This window comes from Grus americana, chromosome 1 (genome assembly GCF_028858705.1).
Source record: "Grus americana isolate bGruAme1 chromosome 1, bGruAme1.mat, whole genome shotgun sequence".
NCBI classification, from domain to species: Eukaryota; Metazoa; Chordata; class Aves; order Gruiformes; family Gruidae; genus Grus; species Grus americana.
Genome location: NC_072852.1, coordinates 84,080,557 through 84,099,151, shown reverse-complemented (window position 1 = coordinate 84,099,151; position 18,595 = coordinate 84,080,557). Strand labels below are relative to the sequence as shown.

Here is an 18,595-nt window from a genome sequence, read left to right as displayed (position 1 = left end):
CTAAATGATGTGCAGAGGAATCCTAGACAACAACCCCACCATCTTTCCCTGAGGCAGCAGATGCTCCAAGAAAGCCTGAACCACCAAATATCTCCATATTTTGGCAAACAGTCCGAGAACTCAAGGCTAACAAATCACTACCCCCTGCTCCCCGACACGCGGCTGACTAATGCACAGCAAGCCCTGCTGTTTTACTGGCCTCACCAGCGTTCGTGTACTGTAAACTAAGCATATTAACCGGGTGGCTGGGAGGAAAGAAGAGGGTGAGGCAAGGCTCTACCAGGTGAAGTCAAAAAACATGAGGTGAGGGTGGATCCTGGGAGAAGTTAGGTCACATGGATACATATCCCGGATTACAGCTGTGACCTAGGCTTGTGAAGAAGCATTTTGATATTTAAGCAACGTTTTTTCCCCCAGGTGTCACAAACCGAACAAACTACTGAATGATTAGATGTGAAAAGATGACAACGAGGGAATGACTAGGCTGAACCAGGCTCTGGTTCTGAAGCATTTATTCTGCAAAATACACCAGTAGGCAGCAGCGTGTTGTCACAAGCAAAAGACGTCTTCAGCTTCTGGGGTTATTCAAATGAGAAAAGTGCAGCTGTGACACTGTCTGCACAAAGCAGAAGAACTCTGTTTAGCAGAATTTACAAAAAATACCAACAATTTATTTTAAGATACATGGCATATAGTGAAAGAGGCTTGCTTTAGAAAGTTTAACATTAGCCTGTTAGCTTGTCTGCAGTATTCTGTTAGATAACAAGAAGAGGGTTACGGAGAAGTCAGAGGCAGTCTCTTCTCAAAGGGGCACAGCAAAAGGACAAGAAGCAATGGGTACAGGTTGCAGCCCAGAAATTGTGACCAGGCAGAAGGAAAAGATTTCTTCCTTCCTGAGAATGGTGCAGCACGCCAACAGGTGCCCAGGGAGGTCATGGGATCTCTGTCCGTGGAGATTTCTAAAACCTACCTGGAGAAAGCCCTGAGCAAACCGATCTAGCTGTGGAATTAGCCCTGCTTTGAGCAGGGGTTGGACTAGAAGATCCCAGAGGTCCCTTCCTCCCCAGATGACTCCATGATCCTACAATACACAAGCTGGCAGTGCTGCTTAGCCCTGGACACCTGGCTTATTGATCTGAGTGGAGCTGCCACCCTCAGATACACGGGCAGGAAAGAGAGGGCTTTCCATCATCTTTATGAGCAGTAGGTCATTTTGCCAACAAGTATCTCTTGTTTCTATGGTTGCCATTTCCTACAACAGCCTGGATTTTTTCTTCTGAAAGTGCTATTGGCAATGAGAGGTCAGTGGGTCAGATGTGTGACCCACATCTGGGTATTCATAAATAAAGCTAGAATTTAAAATTAAAGCAAAGAAAATAATGAAAATACTTACAGAGCTAAAATTATTAACACTAAAGAAAATACTTATTAAATGAAAATTCTGTAGCAGTGCAATATCCATTTTAGAAGTGAGGAAAAGAAAAATCATAGTTTTCCAGCAGGATAGAAAGAATTCAAGAAAAATGCCATGCAAAGGCTTCTACTCACCTATTCCTTCTAGAAATTAAAATTCAATTTCCTTTACATTATTAGTCCTAATAGTGAACACAGCATGTAGACTTCAAATCCAAAATAAAACTGGCTATTTTGTAAGTTTACTCTGGAAAATAACTGTGCATTTGTCATTTTCTTGAGGGAAGTGAGAATCTGCTAGGTCACAAAGGATATAATTGCCTAGTCTGCACTGCACTCTTACTGAGATTGCTCTTGTGTCTGAAAATGTGTTTTTCAGAGGAGAGGAGAGGAGAAGACATGTTCCCTTAAAATAGAAACACTGTTTTTTTCCACTTGCTCAAAAAGACTCATGCTTACACTGACTATATGCGATTACATCTTGATGGTTTTGAATCATTTAGAAGAGAGTGATGTGAAAAAAGACTGCTTAGGTGTATATGCAGTGATGGAAAGAGAGACTGAGAGTTCAAGCAACCCGTTTGGCCTTCTAGCTCTCCTTTATGGACTAAAGTTTTTTTTAAAAAAAGACCAAATAAGGAAAGTGGGGTTTGGTTTGGGTTGAGTTTTTGTGGGGTCTTTTTTTTTTTTTTTTTTTTCTTTTCCATTTCAGAGCCTAAATATCCTGCTGTAAAGGATGGTAAGTTCAGGGGGAAACAATGGAAAGTGATTCAGTCAGAGGAGAAAAGTTTTGTTTCGGGTTAGGACCAGTCATATGGCTGGTATGTAGGTTGTCATGAAACAAGCCTTATCAGTATCCAGTTAACAGTATCCACATCTGCATACTGATCACTTTGTGGCTGATGATAGAGCAACAATGATTTAGATATGTTGCATATAGACTGTACCTGAGCAGCACTTCTGAGTAATCTGTTCCATGACTATCAAAGGTTCATTTTTTTCCCTAAACCTTTTTGTTTCTGCACTTAACACTGTTACCAACGTTGAAAGTAGGAAGGGAAAAGATCAGTAATAGAAGATCACGAAAATAAACTTTTTTTCATTTTAATCTAGAGTGTTGTAGGTCACACTGAATGTAACAGAAAAGGTGAATAGGCTATAGCACAGAATAGAAACATTCAATTGACCCATGTGGGTTTGTAAAGCCTGCATGTGTCAAACTCAGAAGGAGTTTTCTAAGTGGGAATAAAGCACAAAAGCAATAACGTAGCTCTTAGCAGGAAATGTCAGGACTGCATGCACAGGACTTCATGTCTGTGTGTTCTGAAATATATTTTTAGGGTTTAGAAGGGCTTTAAGTTTCAATTAAAATCTGTGGGGCTTTTGGTGGTGTTGTGTTGGGGGTTTTTTGGGGGTTTGGTTTTTTTTTTTTTTTCCCCAAAATAGATGACAAAAACATTGTCATCAAAATATGCTGTAGGAAACACATGGTTCATGAACAAGGCGTTAAAGACAGCTCAGGCTTTCTGCCTGTGGAGCTGCTGGGTGAAGCAGGGGATAGCTCGAGCAACTGAGGAACAGCAGCTCTGGTCCTTGTAACTACTGTTACAGTAAAGTGTTGAAACATTCTTTTAAAAGGCATTGATCATATAACTTTTAATTTTATTTTGAGTTAAATTTAATGCATCATTAATATAATCTGAATTTAGTTGTTAAACCATTATAGTACTTGGTGGATGGAGCAGGTTAGAATTTGAGTTACATTTTTATAGCTTTAACTGTTGCTGCAGTTACATTAACCCCAAAATATTTTATACTGATATATATCTTGTTTATCTTCCTTTTAGGTGAATAGGCTTTGTAAGATCATGCACATGAGCATAATGCATCCACAACACAGATTGTACTGCTTTAGCTATTCTCATGAGAACCAGCAAAGCTTTTGTACCTGTGCCAGTCCATTTTTGGGTATTCCTTAGAAATTTTGCTCTGCTTTGGCCAAAAATACTTTTAAAAATATTAATAAAAAGAATGGTTTTTAGTCTTCATTTTCTTCTGTATTCTGAAGGGCAAGAGATCATACAAGAAGAGACAGAATGGTGGCTGAAAATAGGCTTTGAAGCTGTATTGACAGAAGTAACTTCCTTCCTTTTATCTGTTTTTCAGCCTTGCTCAGAGTCATATCACAGTGTATGTATACTTCTGGAGGCTGGCAAAGCTAATACAGGATGCAACCCACTGTATTAAACCAGCCCGTTCCATAACTCAGAGGGACTTGCTCATCAATGGCAGGTGATATCACGTATGTGGACGTGGCAATGCTACCGAGGGAAAGACCACACATTCCTTCTCGGACACCGGTTTCAGGTAAAACATCTACTCGGCTCTTGGGCGTACACTATTTTTTCTCGTGTGCTCTCTCTTTCTCTCTCTCTCTCTTTCATTTTCAAAATTGTCACTGGATAATACTAGAAGAATGCTATAAAATGTTGAATGCAGAAGTTACGGGAAGGGTGAAAACTTGCAAATGGTGGAAGAGATCCTCATGAGATACAAACCACCAAAGCTACTCCTAAGTCAGTATCACTATGGAGTAGTGTCTCAGTTCTGGCCCCTTGTTTTAAATAACAGAATGAGAAACAAAAAATGTTCATTTTTGAATAATGAGCATAATCTCTTTTTTACATATGAACATCATGATCAAAAACCTGTTAGAATATGCTCCACCAAATTATGACCTAGTCCAAAAATCAGATCAATGCATTTTACAATGTCTTCATGGAAAAGGTGTAGTAAATTAACTAGTCAATCAGAAAACTAGTGGCAGTCGAAAGTGCAGTCACTGTCACTGAAGAAAGTACCGAATGACTCCTAAAACCCTCCTGCTCTTCCTCTTTAATTTTCCAGTATTGATTTCCCAGAACCACATTATCAATCTGCGATCACTTCACATATTGGTAACAAAAGACAAAGGGTTAAGTCAATATTCAGGGTAAAGAAATGATTTAAACCAAATTTTTTTAAGAAATAAAATTTCCACTACATGGAAAAAATGCAATAATTCATTCATGAAAGCATTTTGTCAAAATTCTGGATCACAGCTAATATGAATGACAACTTCTCGCTATGAGCAAATAGGAAATGCTTGTGGTCAGAGTAAGATGATATTTTCATGCTTTCAAGGTTCATTAGTAATTAATGTATTTAATTACTTAAGGAAACAACATGTAACGAACATTTTTTGAAGATGTTGTACTTACGATGTAGATTAATAGTGATGATGGTGCTCTGAATGCATGTACTTAAAAGATGAGAAAAAATATTTTTTCATATTTTTACGAGACCTGTATCTAAAAAATAAAAGTGAGTTTACTCTGTTACATATCTAACAGAAAATACTACCTTAGACTGTATGTTCATGCATCCATGGATATTGGTTGTACTACTGTAACCTGTACAACGCAAAGCACAGAGGGTTTGCCTAGAATTTTACCCAGTTTCTAAGGTGATATCATTTATTTGCAGAGGGAGACAGACATCAAATCTTGATTTGAAGACTTCAAAAAATGTCCCTTGATCATGCTGTATAAAGGAAAAACTTGAATTTGAATAGGCCAGGCTTTAATTTCGAATGGAAGTTGTTAAAATCTAGATGGTTCTTGTTAAAACTTTGTCAAATAGATTTTAGCACTCAATATTTTCTCACATGAAGTTACTGGCCACACTAATCAAGTAATTTCTCAGTGTCCTTTTGCCTTTAAATCTTTTCCTCTAACTTTCTGAAGAACTTAAATTATTTTTTGGATGTTTTTCTGTTCATTCTCCAGTGTCTGCGTCTCCTTTAAAAAAACTGGTTACTAGAGATATAACCAGTATTACTCTAAGTCTCAGTTATGCTGTCTCAGTTATACAGAGACAAAAATCTCTTAAATAGTATTTTGTTCACTGTTTATAACTCCCATTATCACCTTTTCCCCATCCTTATATCTGGTTACACTCAAACATGTTTTGCTTGACTGGGCTTGAACTTACTGGGCTGTCATTATGGCTGCCTTTATTGATTGTTTTGTTAACCTTTCTGTTACTTTCAGATTTTATTAGCAATTATTTTTCTACTTACTTTGAAACAAATGGAAAAAGCACCAAATAGCGTTAAGCAGCATTGGACCTCATATCAGTATAGAACATGCTAGAAATATCTCCTTGATGACAATTATTTCTGTCTTCATCATTAACATATATTAACATGGGGTGTATTGCTATTAAAATAGACAAGAACTTGAGCCATATTATCATGCTTTAAAAATTCAAATGAACAATTTCAGGCGCTTGTTCCTTCCTTGAAGTTTTAACGCTTTTACCGAAATTCACACGTACTTATCCAGGTGGTGAATGTTCTTTTATTACAAGAAGTTCTCCAAAAAGAAGAGTTACTTTTACCATAGGAAGAATGGGAGAAAATGCATTTTTTTCCACAGAATTAGTTCTGTGATTTTTAAAACCTTGGTAGAAAATTCAGGAAAAAAATCCGGAAAGGTGACGGGCATGTTGAGCAATGTTCACAAAACAGACTTAAGCTCAGCGTAAGTAAAGCAATGATTAGTGTTGAGGTTCCCCACTGCAGAGTGGACCCCCGCTGAGGTGCCCTGCATTTCTTGATAGCTAAAGGAGGACAATCTAGGATCCCAGCATGGCGAGCTAGGAACTGCCCAACGTAGCTAGTAGGATAGAGCAAGAACGCAAGGTGCTGCTCAGCCAGCCGTTTCTGGGAGTTAGGTCCTTCCCTGCAAGCCAGATAGAGCTGTCTCCTGCACGGACTGGGCTCAAGGTTGCTTCGGACAGGACAGCTTCTGCATACCAAACACACTTACAGCATGTCCCCCTCTATGTGCAGAGGTTTCAGTGCTTCCTCCAGTTTGGAGCAGGAATTCGAAGCTGATTCTCAAAGTGAGGGTCTCAGCTCAAAGGTGATGGGACTTTCTGTGGCAAGGATCGCGAGCTCTCCCTTTGGCTCTATCCCGACTCTGTGACATACTGAAATGTTCGCTGGAGGCTGGCTAGTACCCTTTGCCAGATCTTATGCCGGTCTTGCTCTTGGCCGGGGATGTCTGACTATTTTGCGGAAAAAGAAGCAGCTTCGAGATGGGCATGACGGGAAACACTGCATGGTTAAAACTCTCACCTCAGGGGAGGGAGAGCTGGGTTTAATTACAGCTGCAAATTTGGGAGATGAACGCTCTGAGTGGTAGATTCCCAGACTTTAGGCAAGACTTCAGATCACTAGACTTTGGGAAAACAGAACATGCCCACCACCTCCTGGCTGCATTTTGTGCAAGTTTCAGACCACTAGATGCAATTTTTTGGAGCAGATACTAAAAAACGTGAGTCAGGGGCATAGCTAATTTGCCCTACTAAAACATAGTTGCTGTCAAGATCTAGAGCACATGAGAGGTAAACACGTGGGGAGCTGAACTTCTGCCAAGGTTCTCTAGTAGTTGAGTAAGTGTTTGAAATATGTAAAATTTGGATTTGAGAATGAAAGTCCCTTTACAGATCCACTGCCCACCTCTTTTTTTTTTTTTTTTTTTAGCTTTTCCTTATCCATGAGAAAGGGACTCGGTTTGGTCAAATTATGCAGAGTTTGTTGAAGTTCTCCCAAATGCTGTTCTTATCTCAAAGTCTATTAAATGTATTTTATGAGAATAAATAAAAAGATATAAAAATCGCTGGTGGGACAGTTGCAAAGAATGTGTCAGTTTGCAATGTAATGAAAAGGAAAGCTTACTCATTGAAAACTATTGGGATAAACTTGACAGAATGCACTAATGGTGTTAAATAACATTTAACACAACTTAGCAATACAAAATGTCTGCAGCTGTAAGTTTGGGAGGCTGCACCCAGAAAAGTGATTAAAATGGATTTGTTGTGATCCTGTTCCAATGAGACAGTCAACATCAGGTTGTTGCACAATCAGTTGGACTTCAGCTGTCAGTCACGTGCTTTGCATTACAAGGACGAGGTGATTCTTGGATGCTCAAGCAGAGCATGTTGAGGAGGAGTTAGTAGGTGGTACTGTCTGTGCACATGCTTTGCTGGGCTAGCAGATGCTACTGTGGTGCATGCGGTTCAAAACAGATGTTCAAAAGTAGAAAAGTCTTCCAAAAATACAAGCAAGGATAAATATAGCCTGGAAATCCATTTTCTAATGAAAGGCTCAGACAGTTTTCACTTTCTAGTTTACTAAAGAATAATTTATTCCCCTCCTTAGCCTCCTCGGTCCCTCCAGGGGCTGGCCAGGTCCACCTTCTGCCGGACCCTCACGAGCTTTCCCCATTCCCCCCTGAGCAGGGCGGCCCACATCTGGACACAACATTCCAGGTGTGGCTGCAGCTGCAGCAAGTGGAACAGCACGGGAACTTCCCCTGCTCTGCAGGCCAGGGCTCTCCAAACACAGCCCCGCTGATGACAAGGGTGCACTGTGGGCTCATGCTCAACCTGGCGTCCAGCTGATTGCAAGAGCCCCATGGCTGTAAAGCCTGACTCTTCGAGGTTTGTGCAGATAATATTTATTTTTTCATACAGTCTGAGAGATATTCTTTAAATGAATGGATATTTATTTGAGAGAGAGAATACTTAGCAATAGTAGCAGATTTTCTTAAGCACCTATTTTAGAAGAATTGTGTCCCTTTATAAGGCTAGTGCATTTAAAAGTTTAAAAGCTCTGACTGTTCTTTGAAAATATTTACATTCTAAGAAGAAAAACACTTATGAGCATTTCTGTTTGAGAACAGTGACTTATCTATAAAGTTAAATATAATTTACAAATTTTCTGTAGTTTGTTGAACTAAAAAATTGTAATAATGCAAACAGCAAAGTGTATTAGGGCAGGTTCTCTAAAGCATAGAATATCTTACCTGCATGAATAAACCTTATTTGCCAATCAGGTCCTCAGTATTTTTCTTACTGTAAAACCTCTCCGCACCTTAGCAATTCTCATATCAAATGCTACCTCATTTTAGCCTAATGAGAATCTCTTCTTCTGCCAAGTTTTCCCCTGATGAGTGAGATTTTACACAACACAAATTGCTTACTTCTTTTTAAAAGCCCCAGTGATCACAAACTAAGGCTGTAGCACGGAAGCTTTTTATTGATTCAGATTGATAAAATCTCACCATTTATTGAAAGAAGATCAGTCTACCAAAGGTCCAAATATCTTCCATAAAACTAGCCAGTAGCTCTACAAAATACCCAGCTAAAACAAAATCGAAAATGTGTTCAGAAAGAATCCATGTGCATCTAATTCACACCGTGCTGCTTTAATGGCTTCTTTGTTTTGTTTTGGCAACGTGCATCTGGAAAGGGATGTCTTCAACCATCAGGTCCATTCCTCTGCTATTACAGGCATCACCTAATATCCTGGCAGAAACATTCACAAGTCAGGAATGCCCCCAAGAACCGCCTTGCTGCAGAAGCATTTCTCTGAGTGGCAGTTTTCCCTTTGAGGTCTCCCTACTCCACGAAGCGGTCACAGCTCTGATGCCCCTTAAGCCCCTATGATACCTCCTGAGATGGCTTAGCAACAAATAGGATGTTTGCTACAGATAGTAACCAGGTCTTACCCATCCGTCTGTCTGTCTGCCTCCTGGTCCAGACACACAGGACCCACGTAGTTCAAGCAAAGATTATGGAGGAGGCTTTTAGTTACTTCCTGACAGCAGCAGGAAATGATAAGTCATCATCTTGCCTGTTGTTTCTTAAAAAAAAAAAAAAAGAAAAGAAAAGAGCTGAACTAGCAGCTCTGGAAACACATGCCCCTTTTTATACAGCCTCAGTCATCTATGTAATTCTTTCTTTATTGTTTCTCCACTTCATGGCTTGCACAACCACAAATGTCAGCATTTCCCTACTCCTTACAGGAAACTTGATCACATATGCTGAGCTGCGCATGAAGCCGAAACCCAAAGGGAGCAGCAGATCAGAGACTTCCTCTCCTGGTAGTGTGCTATTTTGTTTGGTTGTTGGTTACTAATTATAGATTTAGTCTTTCCTATTACCCAACAGTAAAACCTGTTATCGAAAGTCTTTACATGCAATCTCTTAATAAAGAACTGATTTATCATTTCATATTTTTTTTTGGCTGGGTTCTCCGATTATACACTTTCCTTGTAAAAATAATACTGCAAGAGATTTTAAAAATACTTTTTAAAAATGCCTACATTGAAAATTTAGCAAAGGAAAGTAAGATTCCACATTTTTTTGGAACCCTCCTGTAAGTGTCTCTACAGGAACAGCAACAGGGACACATTTGGCTTTGGAAGTAGCATAACACCCAGCTCTCTGTGTGCAGTTAGTGCACTGATGATTGCCACCCTCTCTGTACAAGTACTGAAGGACACGTGCCAGACAACGTCAGGCCCACAGAACTCTGCGAGCTGTAAGGGAACATTACAAAATACATCTCAGGCAGCCAGAGAACGGTGCGGTTGCTCATCTTACACATGCAAGGTCAGGAAAATGGCAGTTATGAAAGTGTGACTCTGTGGCTTGTGGAAACACCTTGACCCCAAATTTCCTCAGGTCCTGCCTCTTCCTGAGTGTTTCACTCTCACAAGCTGATGAATGCCAAACGGCTGGAGAGATGCTTGGTCATATGTATACTTCACTGTGCTATGGTGTCGGCATGGGATTTTTTTTGTCTTTTCTGTGCATTCAGGTAAGTTAGCTTGCAGCCACATGATAGGCATGTTAACACAGGAGAGCGTGACCAGAGAGGAGGAACATATCACAGACCGTCCCTGATACTTCCCCTGAACTGCTCTGCAAGGTCTTTCAGGGTGTGGGTGGGTAGGTGGGAGGATGCAATGCTTGAAAAAATTAACTCAAAGGAGAAAGAGAGAATTCTTGATGGAATGGTTGATTGAAAATAATTTAATTTATCTGAAAAAAAAATCTTTCTATTTCACTTTCATGTATGCCAAATGGATGCAAATTTTTACTAAGTAAAATGTCCCCGCATACTTCAAAGAGAAGACTGATGTCAGGCAGATGATTTCTCTGTTGTTTCCACGTATGAAACTAGCATACATAAAGGCAGTGTTAATTTTAATAGTGCAAAGACCTTAAGCTGCTCTTCCTCCTGCCTCCTTTCAGGTTGTCGACACAGGCGCTCAGCCTGGTTCTACGTGGCCCTGGCCCTGGGAGTCCTTGTGCTCGTCCTGCTAGGCATCATAGCCATACTAGCCAAGCAATGTGAGTAGATCCTACTGTCCGCTTCATCTCTTCGTTGCAGACACGGCTAAACCTCACAAGCAGAGTGATGACAAAAGAAAAATTCCCTTAGTGTCACATTAAAGGTGTCAAGTTATACACAAATACAGGAAAATAAATGTAGTGTTCCAAAGGGAACATTTGCTACCTGTCATTTATCATATATAGCACAGATGAAGGGGAGTTGCTACAGTCTACCTTGTCATCAGTGATGCTGAAAGGCTGTAGAAGCAGATTTCAAATCATTATGACAGTCAAAACATTTGGTCTTCGTGACTTAAAAGTTAAAAGTTGCATCCATGATGCTACCTTGAGGCCATCTCACTTAATTACTTTGTAGGATTGAACGAATAAAATAAAAATCAGACTTCAAATCACTTCATTTCATCAGACTTCCCTGGTACCAGTAATATAATCCACAGCATGCTCCAGTTATAAAAGAGCTGTTTCAGAGAAGATATTAATTTCCTAAGAGAAAACAGTTTTGAAAAACTTCAGAAAAACCACGGACATCCCAACCTTCCCTAAAATCTCACCAAAATATTGTGTATTCTTTATATATCCAACTATCAAAAATGACAAACTTATTTTCTTTTCCTGTGCCGTCCATATTATTCAGCAGCTACACCCTTTGCCAGACAGTTATACTCACTAAGTCTGCTCACAACTGAGTGTGTATACCTCCCCAGTGTACACACACCACACACACATATCCTCACATTCACAATATAACACTGGATACAAAGACTACCTTTCCTTGACCCCATTGTTAACCATAATATCTTGTTTTGTTTTGTTTTGTTCAAGTTTTGAAGGACAGAGCAGGAAAGTCGGAAAGTTTGCCTCACTATCTAAATAGCACTGGCAATCATGTTTCTTCAGAGAAGACGGTCTCGGCTGTGCCCCTGAAATGGCTCATGGAGGAACTGTGTGAAGACGGACGGCATGAGGAAAGTTAGTCCTTTCACAGCAAAGAGGATGTGCTGTACGCACACTTCTGTTGTCTCTGTTCCCATTTCTATGGCAGCCTGTGGTTTATGGGAACTCACTGGTACTACCCAGGGAGCATGGTGTTCCTGCATAGAAGTGACGACCAGATCTAACCTAAACATTTTAATGACAATAGTTTTGCTCCTCTTTCAGTATAAACAGTTTCCAGTACTTTCTTTACATTTTTTTCTGCCAGGAGATGCTGTCAGAAATGCCATATATGGTAGATCCTCCCCTTGTCCTGGAGAACACTTTCCAGACAATAATTGTTCGCAAAGAGTGGAAGGGAATTTAGCTTTCCTATCCTTTTGCAAGGATCAGGCAGGGGAAGACCTTCCAAGTCTTTTTATTGTGGATCAATTATTTGTTGGCAAATATTAATGTTTTTTCTAAAGATTGATTGTAATGATGTTACTTTGAAACATTAGAGGAAGCCAAGACAGAAAATGTGGGGGACGTTCCACCCAGATGCTCTGCGTGAAATGGAAAGTAGACCTGGGAATAGCAGTGTTCCCCTTATTTAACACAGTTCCTTCCCCAGCTCCATGGACATAGTTTGGACGTCATCTAAATGCCGGTGTTTTCCGGTCACATCATGTGTCAAATCCACACACTCCACATCACGTCACATCGCACAGTGTCTCCTCACAAGGGCTGCATGTGGGAGGACAAAAAGCGTCTGCAGTTCTCTAGATCCTCCTGGTGCTCTTCACCAGGCAGGTGCACAGGGAGGTGGAGAGCCCGATGGTGTGCAGTGGGAGTGCAGAAGTGCATAGCACCGTGGCAAGGGAGCGGGAAGCTGAGGAGGGGATTGGAGCCTTCAAAGCTCCCTCCACACTCAGAGAAGACACTCTTGGGAGTGGGGACTGGCCGCTTTTGGACCAGCCAGGCACATGAACGTAAAACGCTACAAGGCAACTGGAACAAGTCACGGTATGAGCTAATGGTTCCCTCTCTCCACCCACAGGAGCAATATGTGAGCTGTGTCCTCCTGGGTGGCAACTACACAGGAGGAGATGTTACTACTTCTCTGAGGACACTGTAAGCTGGCATGACAGCAAGAAAAACTGTCTGGCCAGGAAATCCCAGCTTCTTGTCATTGAAGATGAAATTGAGATGGTGAGTCTTGCAGCAGCCCTAAAATTGTGTGACAGGCATCTGCCTCAGCCAAGCATCTCACCCAGTGAACATGGCCCAGATGTCAGGTGTACATACAGGCAAGCAAGAGCCCCATCAAGTGCAGAGCATCTGACTCTCCATGCACGGGAGCTTGTTTTGGGAGTGACAACCGAGTAGAGCTGAAGAGGAGAAGCACAAGACATGCAAGTGTGGAAGTCAGAGTAGTTTTGACTGGGAGGAGGAAACGCTGAGGACTTCCCACCCATTTCCATTACTTGGCTCTGGGAAGAGGGGTCTGATTCAACCACTAAATGGAAATTCAAAGAGCCAAACCTCCTTCTCATTTTCCTTTGGGAAAATGAATAGCAAGGTATGACCAAATGGCTCTTCTGAGAAACTCATCATTACCTTAAAGACCAGGCTTTGCAAGCTGGCTCATTAGGGTGAAGAGCATCACCGAGGGGCTTTTGTTGACAGCTGACAGGAAGCTAGTCAGCCTGAGTTCCAGCCTGAATCAAAACTCTGTGGCAGGTCACATGGATATGGGCTCCTGTAATGGGCTGCTTTGCCTGGTTGGAGACCTGCCCTTGCTCTCCATGTGAGGGACTACATGAAAAGCTGTGTGTGAGACAGGACAGTGACCTGAGCACAGCAGAAGAGCTCTGCTGTTGGGTAACATGCTTCTACTTGTTTCACAGGAATTTATAGACAATAAAGAGAAAGATACCAAATATATCTGGATTGGGACGAAGATTGAAGACATAAAGAAACAATGGACTTCAGCTGACGATCCTGGAGTAAAAGAAAACAGGTGATGATTTGTGGGGGGAGGCTGTCTTCAGCAATAGCAAAGTTATTGTACTCTGCATGGAAATACAACTCTGAATAATCCAAGCTAGTTTCCCAAAGCACAGATCTAGTCCTGCAGCCTCAGACACCTATTCAGGGTCTATCTCATGGCCAGCTCAGGTTAACTGGTTACTGCTGGGCACCTTTGGAAACAGATTTGTTTTCTGCCTGCAAGACCAACCACAGACTCAGTTCATGTATGTATTAATGCAGAGGGACATTAATACACACTTCTCCCACTAAAATCAACAAACTCTCACTTTACAGACCATGTGTTGACCGCCTCCATTGAACGTGACGCCTGTCACATAGCATGGGTGCTCGGATCTGTGCAGCTGAAGGGTCCTTCCCCTCCTCTTACCATTACAATTCATCATCGTGGCTGCATGCAGAGGTTTTCTCATCCTTCTCACACTAATGTTCCTAGGCATCCATCCCTCAGCAGCCAGCAGCCTCTGCTGTGGGTGCCCATCCCACCTACGCACGGCTGTTGAAGAACCGTGCTTCAGTGGGTGACCAAATGGGCGTCACCCAAACCCTTCATTCAGGATATTATCAATATTTTTATCCAGTACTGAATTTAAAGCTGACAACTCATTGCATTTCTTTTGTTTTCTCACCAGGATACCTATAAATAGGATTGAGACTGACAAGAACTGTGCTGTTTACAGAAGAAAAAACATGATCCAAGCAGATAACTGCCAGACTTTAAAGAAGTGGATCTGCAAGAAGAATGCAACTTTGTTGACGCTCTGAGCCAAATTGTCAGACAGGAGGCAGAGCTTTTTGTCAGAAGACTCATCACTGATAAAATAACATGTGATGTAAATAATTTCATGAGACTTGCACAGAAATTTGCATTTCACTGTTCTGTGCTCCCTAAGACTTTGTCTGATGCAAACAGGGAACCTGGAAACTGCCAGGTGTCAGCGTGAAGGTCATGCAACAGGATTGCAAGTCAGCACCTGTGGATTTGGGGGTGCTGAGCCTTCCCATGGACAGATGTTGGCAACAGCTGCCTCTAGGAAAGGGCAGGGGACAAGGGGTACTCATGTGAGGATGAGCACTGTGCACATGAACTGCGTGATGCGCAGGAAAGATGTCATCTGCGGAGGCTGAAGAGTGCGTTGGAGCCCACTGCTGTTGTACATACCCCTCAGGCAGCTGCTGCTGAGCAGAGGCACTTATTTGGATTTCAATATTTTAGTGTTTTCTGAAGTTTGTGTTTTTTTTTTTTTCCTTACAGGCTAATTGCATCTTACAGAAGCCACTTAAGGGCTGGGGAAAAATGCATTTATTAGACAGTGTCTTATTCAGAGTTGATCTGCACAGCTACTGGGTATACAGACACCAGACCAAGCACGAAGTGACTCATAACACTTGTGGTTAATAAGCTGATGGCTCCTATCTTCTGATGCTGAACCTTGGGATCTGAAAGAAAGCTCTTAACTAGGGAAGGGGCTTGGACCATAAAAGGACATTGCAGTGCAAGGAAATGAAGATGATAGTCTGCCTTTCCACCTATATTTTGTCCCTTTACATTGCAAGTTCTTTAATGCGGAACCATAGTTACTGCCTGGAAGGTATGACGATGAGGTACTGAAGCTAAAGGCTGGTGAAATTAATGCCTGTGGGTGCACTCAGTAAATACATTGCTTGGGCATTCAAGTGTCATGGACACACACTATTTCCGGATCTAGAATACAAAAATGTTAAAAGCAGTCTGATTTAGTGCCTTTATTAGATTCATGTATTTGAAAAAAAACCCCAAATAATGTAATGAATTGATTTTTAAGAAATCAGACATATCATTTGTTTCAGCTTTTAAAAACACCTTAGTCTAATAAAGGTAATAACTCCTCTAGCTCTGTAGTTAGCATGTGTCTTTAAAATCCGAGTGCCAAATGCAAGGCAAATCTTTGCACCATTGTTGAGATATGTCCAGCGACTTGTGTTGCAACAGTGAGGAAATCAAGTAATGTGTAAACAGGGAAATTAAAAAAATAACATAGAGGACAATGGAAGTTGGGATGTAATAAACCTCCTGTTTGCAAATCATCTACCTCCTCCTGGGTATTGCCAGGGCCCTGAGCGCTCTGATAGGCCTTAAGGGTCCTCACCAGCCTCTCCTCCTGAGCCTCTCTGGGTCTCCAGCCTCTGCCCAAGCTCTGTCAATGACGTACCTGCCTCCAGCCCTGTCCCATCCCCTGGATGGGACAGCTGAGTCCTACCTACATGACGGGCTGGACAGTTCAACTGGTAACCAAACCAACATTTTCTGTGAATAAAGTATCAAACACTTCTGATGCAAAAGCTAATATTCAGAAAGCTCAAAAATTAGTCCCCTTTCTAAACTGTGGATCTCTAATCTCATATTCTCAGACTGTGGAGCAAAGCAGCTGAGGCACTCTCATACTTACATACTGCTGTCTTGCAAAGGTGTAAAATCTACTTATCCATGCTTACAGACAGGCTTGCTTAAGTAAATTTTCATTTTACCCACCATCATTCAATTTCAGGCAGGATTTCTTCAAATGCCCCTGAAGTTTACTATGTTGTGCTTTCCACAATAAGAAGCTGAATTCTTACCTCATTTCATAGAATTATGCAATAATTTATAGCAGAAGGGACCTCAAGGCCCTTTTGGGGCCAGTCAGGGGGAGATTCTAAGTTCCCGGAGTTTTACTATAATTTTATGTACTTTTATGCTAGCTATATGGGGTTAGCTGTGTTTGCAACAACCAAAAAAAAGTAACATTAAAATCCAAGGTGCTAACAAAAAATGCACAGACTGGAATTAAAGTCCTTATTAGCAATGAGAGAGAGAGAAACAAGTCCATCATGACTTTTGAAATGTAGAGCCTTTAGCTCATCTTTGCTATGATACACATAATTAAAGGCAGCTGCAGTTTCCCAGGTACATTGTCTTATACCAGCACTAGATGTCCAGTGCCTCCATGGAGGGCTGTGATTAATGTCTAGCAACTTGAGAAGAGTAACCAACAGATATTCACACACATGAGCTCTTGGTGTAAAGTACCACAGCTTTAGCACGCACATGACTGCAGCTGTGAAACAAAATGCTCATGAGCAATATGATAATACCAACATACTGACACCTCTCCATCTATGGACACTGACGGGTAACACCTCATTTAATTATGGACAGACAGAGATGCCAGGAGCATAGTAGGAGCTTATAAGTGAAAGTTGAAAAGGTGTAGAGAACTTCAGTGGAAAGAGACCAAGCATGTGATGCAGTCTGTTACGTTCCACTGGCACAGCATGAGGGCTCTTGTGCTGGGTTTGGCTGGGATGGAGTTAATTTTCTTCACAGTAACTAGTATGGGGCTCTGTTTTGAATTTGTGCTGAAAACAGTGTTGATAACACAGAGATGTTTTCATTACTGCTGAGCAGTGCTTACGCAGAGCCAAGGCCTTTGCTGCTCCTCACACCGCCCCACCAGCGAGGAGGCTGGGGGTGCACAAGGAGTTGGGAGGGGACACAGCTGGGACAGCTGACCCCAACTGAACCAAGGGGTATTCCATACCATATGACAACATGCTCAGCATATAAAGCTGGGAGAAGAAGAAGGAAGGGGGGGACGTTCAGAGTGATGACGTTTGTCTTCCCAAGTCACCGTTACACGTGATGTAGCCCTGCTTTCCTGGAGATGGCTGAACACCTGCCTGCCCATGGGAAGTGGTCAACAAATTCCTTGTCTTGCTTTGATTGTGCACGCGGCTTTTGCTTTACCTATTAAACTGTCTTGATCTCAACCCACGAGATTTCTCACTTTCACTCTTCCGATTCTCTCCCCCATCTCACTGGGGGTGGGGAGTGAGCGAGCGGCTGCCTGGGCCTGAGTTGCTGGCTGGGGTAAAACCACGACGGCTCTTCAGAAGGATTTTGGGGCTTCAGATTAAAAAGTGAACTGTACCTTCAGTGTGACTGACTTCCTTGCAAATGAAAAATCAACACAGATTTACCCTACAGAATGCAGCATCAGCATTCTGAGCTAAAGACTCATTTGAAAAACTGCTGTTATTCTCATGTTAAAAAACAACAAAAAAATCCCCCAAACTCAGTGCAGCCAGCCTGTGGGGAGGAGTATTAGTTTGTTTATTCTAGACAGAGAAGTAAAGGCAAGGAAGGAGTCTGAAATGAATAGGATATATCTATCTGTCTGTCTATATGTGTAATATATATATAATAGACATTTATATAGATATAGAGATAGAGATAGATATATTCCTCAATGAGAAAGTGTAACTTCAGGAGACTTAAAGCATACCCTTCTCCATGCATTGAAGATGCCTGCTAAATTGCTGGTTTTCTGGCAGATGTTTCTCAAGTCATGCTGAATTTCACAAGAAAAACTCCTGAGCTGGCTTCTCTCAAATTGGTTGTGGTATTTAGGTTTTAGCAATATTCATGAAACATCTAGTATTTGAGCATTCTTGTTATTACTAATGTAATTAAACATATTTTTGCAGGGCCTTACTGAAGGTCTTACCTACATTTTAAGCAGTCACTAAATCTTGAGTAATTCCACCAATTAAAAAAAAAAAAAATTAAAAGGCCATTGAAGTACTTCATCAAACCGCACTGTGAGTAAAGTGAGCTCGCAGCTCGACCCTTCATTTCTCTGTGTAGCACCAGAGAGGCTGAGGAGGAGTTAGATAGCTGGTTCCAAGCGCAGTCTGCAGTGGACCCACAGCCCATGGCCAAATGCCCAGTAACTCCCCCACTGGCACACACAGAAGGGAGGGGGGGCCAATAATGCAGAAGAATGGAAGCTTGCGACAACAAGGACCAGCAGGAGGAAGACACTTCCCCCAAAGCCTGAGGTGCCCTTGCAGAACCGCTTCACAGCTCTGCAGGCTGAAGAGGAAAGACCCACCACATCAGGAGAGATGCTGGAGTTGAGCAAGGCAGCCCGACCCGCTTCCCGTG

General features: G+C 41.7%; 1 protein-coding gene across 1 annotated transcript; it reads left to right on the top strand.

The window, feature by feature from the left end:
- Positions 1–3,630: 3,630 nt before the first annotated feature.
- On the top strand, positions 3,631–14,589 carry LOC129201501 (killer cell lectin-like receptor subfamily F member 1). The gene is made up of 7 exons (XM_054812911.1): positions 3,631–3,780; positions 9,330–9,407; positions 10,564–10,662; positions 11,488–11,634; positions 12,638–12,789; positions 13,488–13,600; positions 14,262–14,589. Exons 1-7 carry the CDS (start codon positions 3,699–3,701, stop codon positions 14,392–14,394), a joined length of 804 nt encoding a protein of 267 aa, XP_054668886.1. The 5' UTR covers positions 3,631–3,698; the 3' UTR covers positions 14,395–14,589.
- The last annotated feature ends 4,006 nt before the right edge of the window (positions 14,590–18,595 follow it).

Excerpts from the sequence above, each read along its gene's own strand:
- LOC129201501 (XM_054812911.1), top strand. The coding sequence starts at position 3,699 with ATGGCAGGTGATATCACGTATGTGGACGTGGCAATGCTACCGAGGGAA. Across the intron at positions 3,781-9,329 it reads TTCTCGGACACCGGTTTCAG|GAAACTTGATCACATATGCT; the intron begins GTAAAACATCTA and ends TACTCCTTACAG. Across the intron at positions 12,790-13,487 it reads TTGAAGATGAAATTGAGATG|GAATTTATAGACAATAAAGA; the intron begins GTGAGTCTTGCA and ends CTTGTTTCACAG.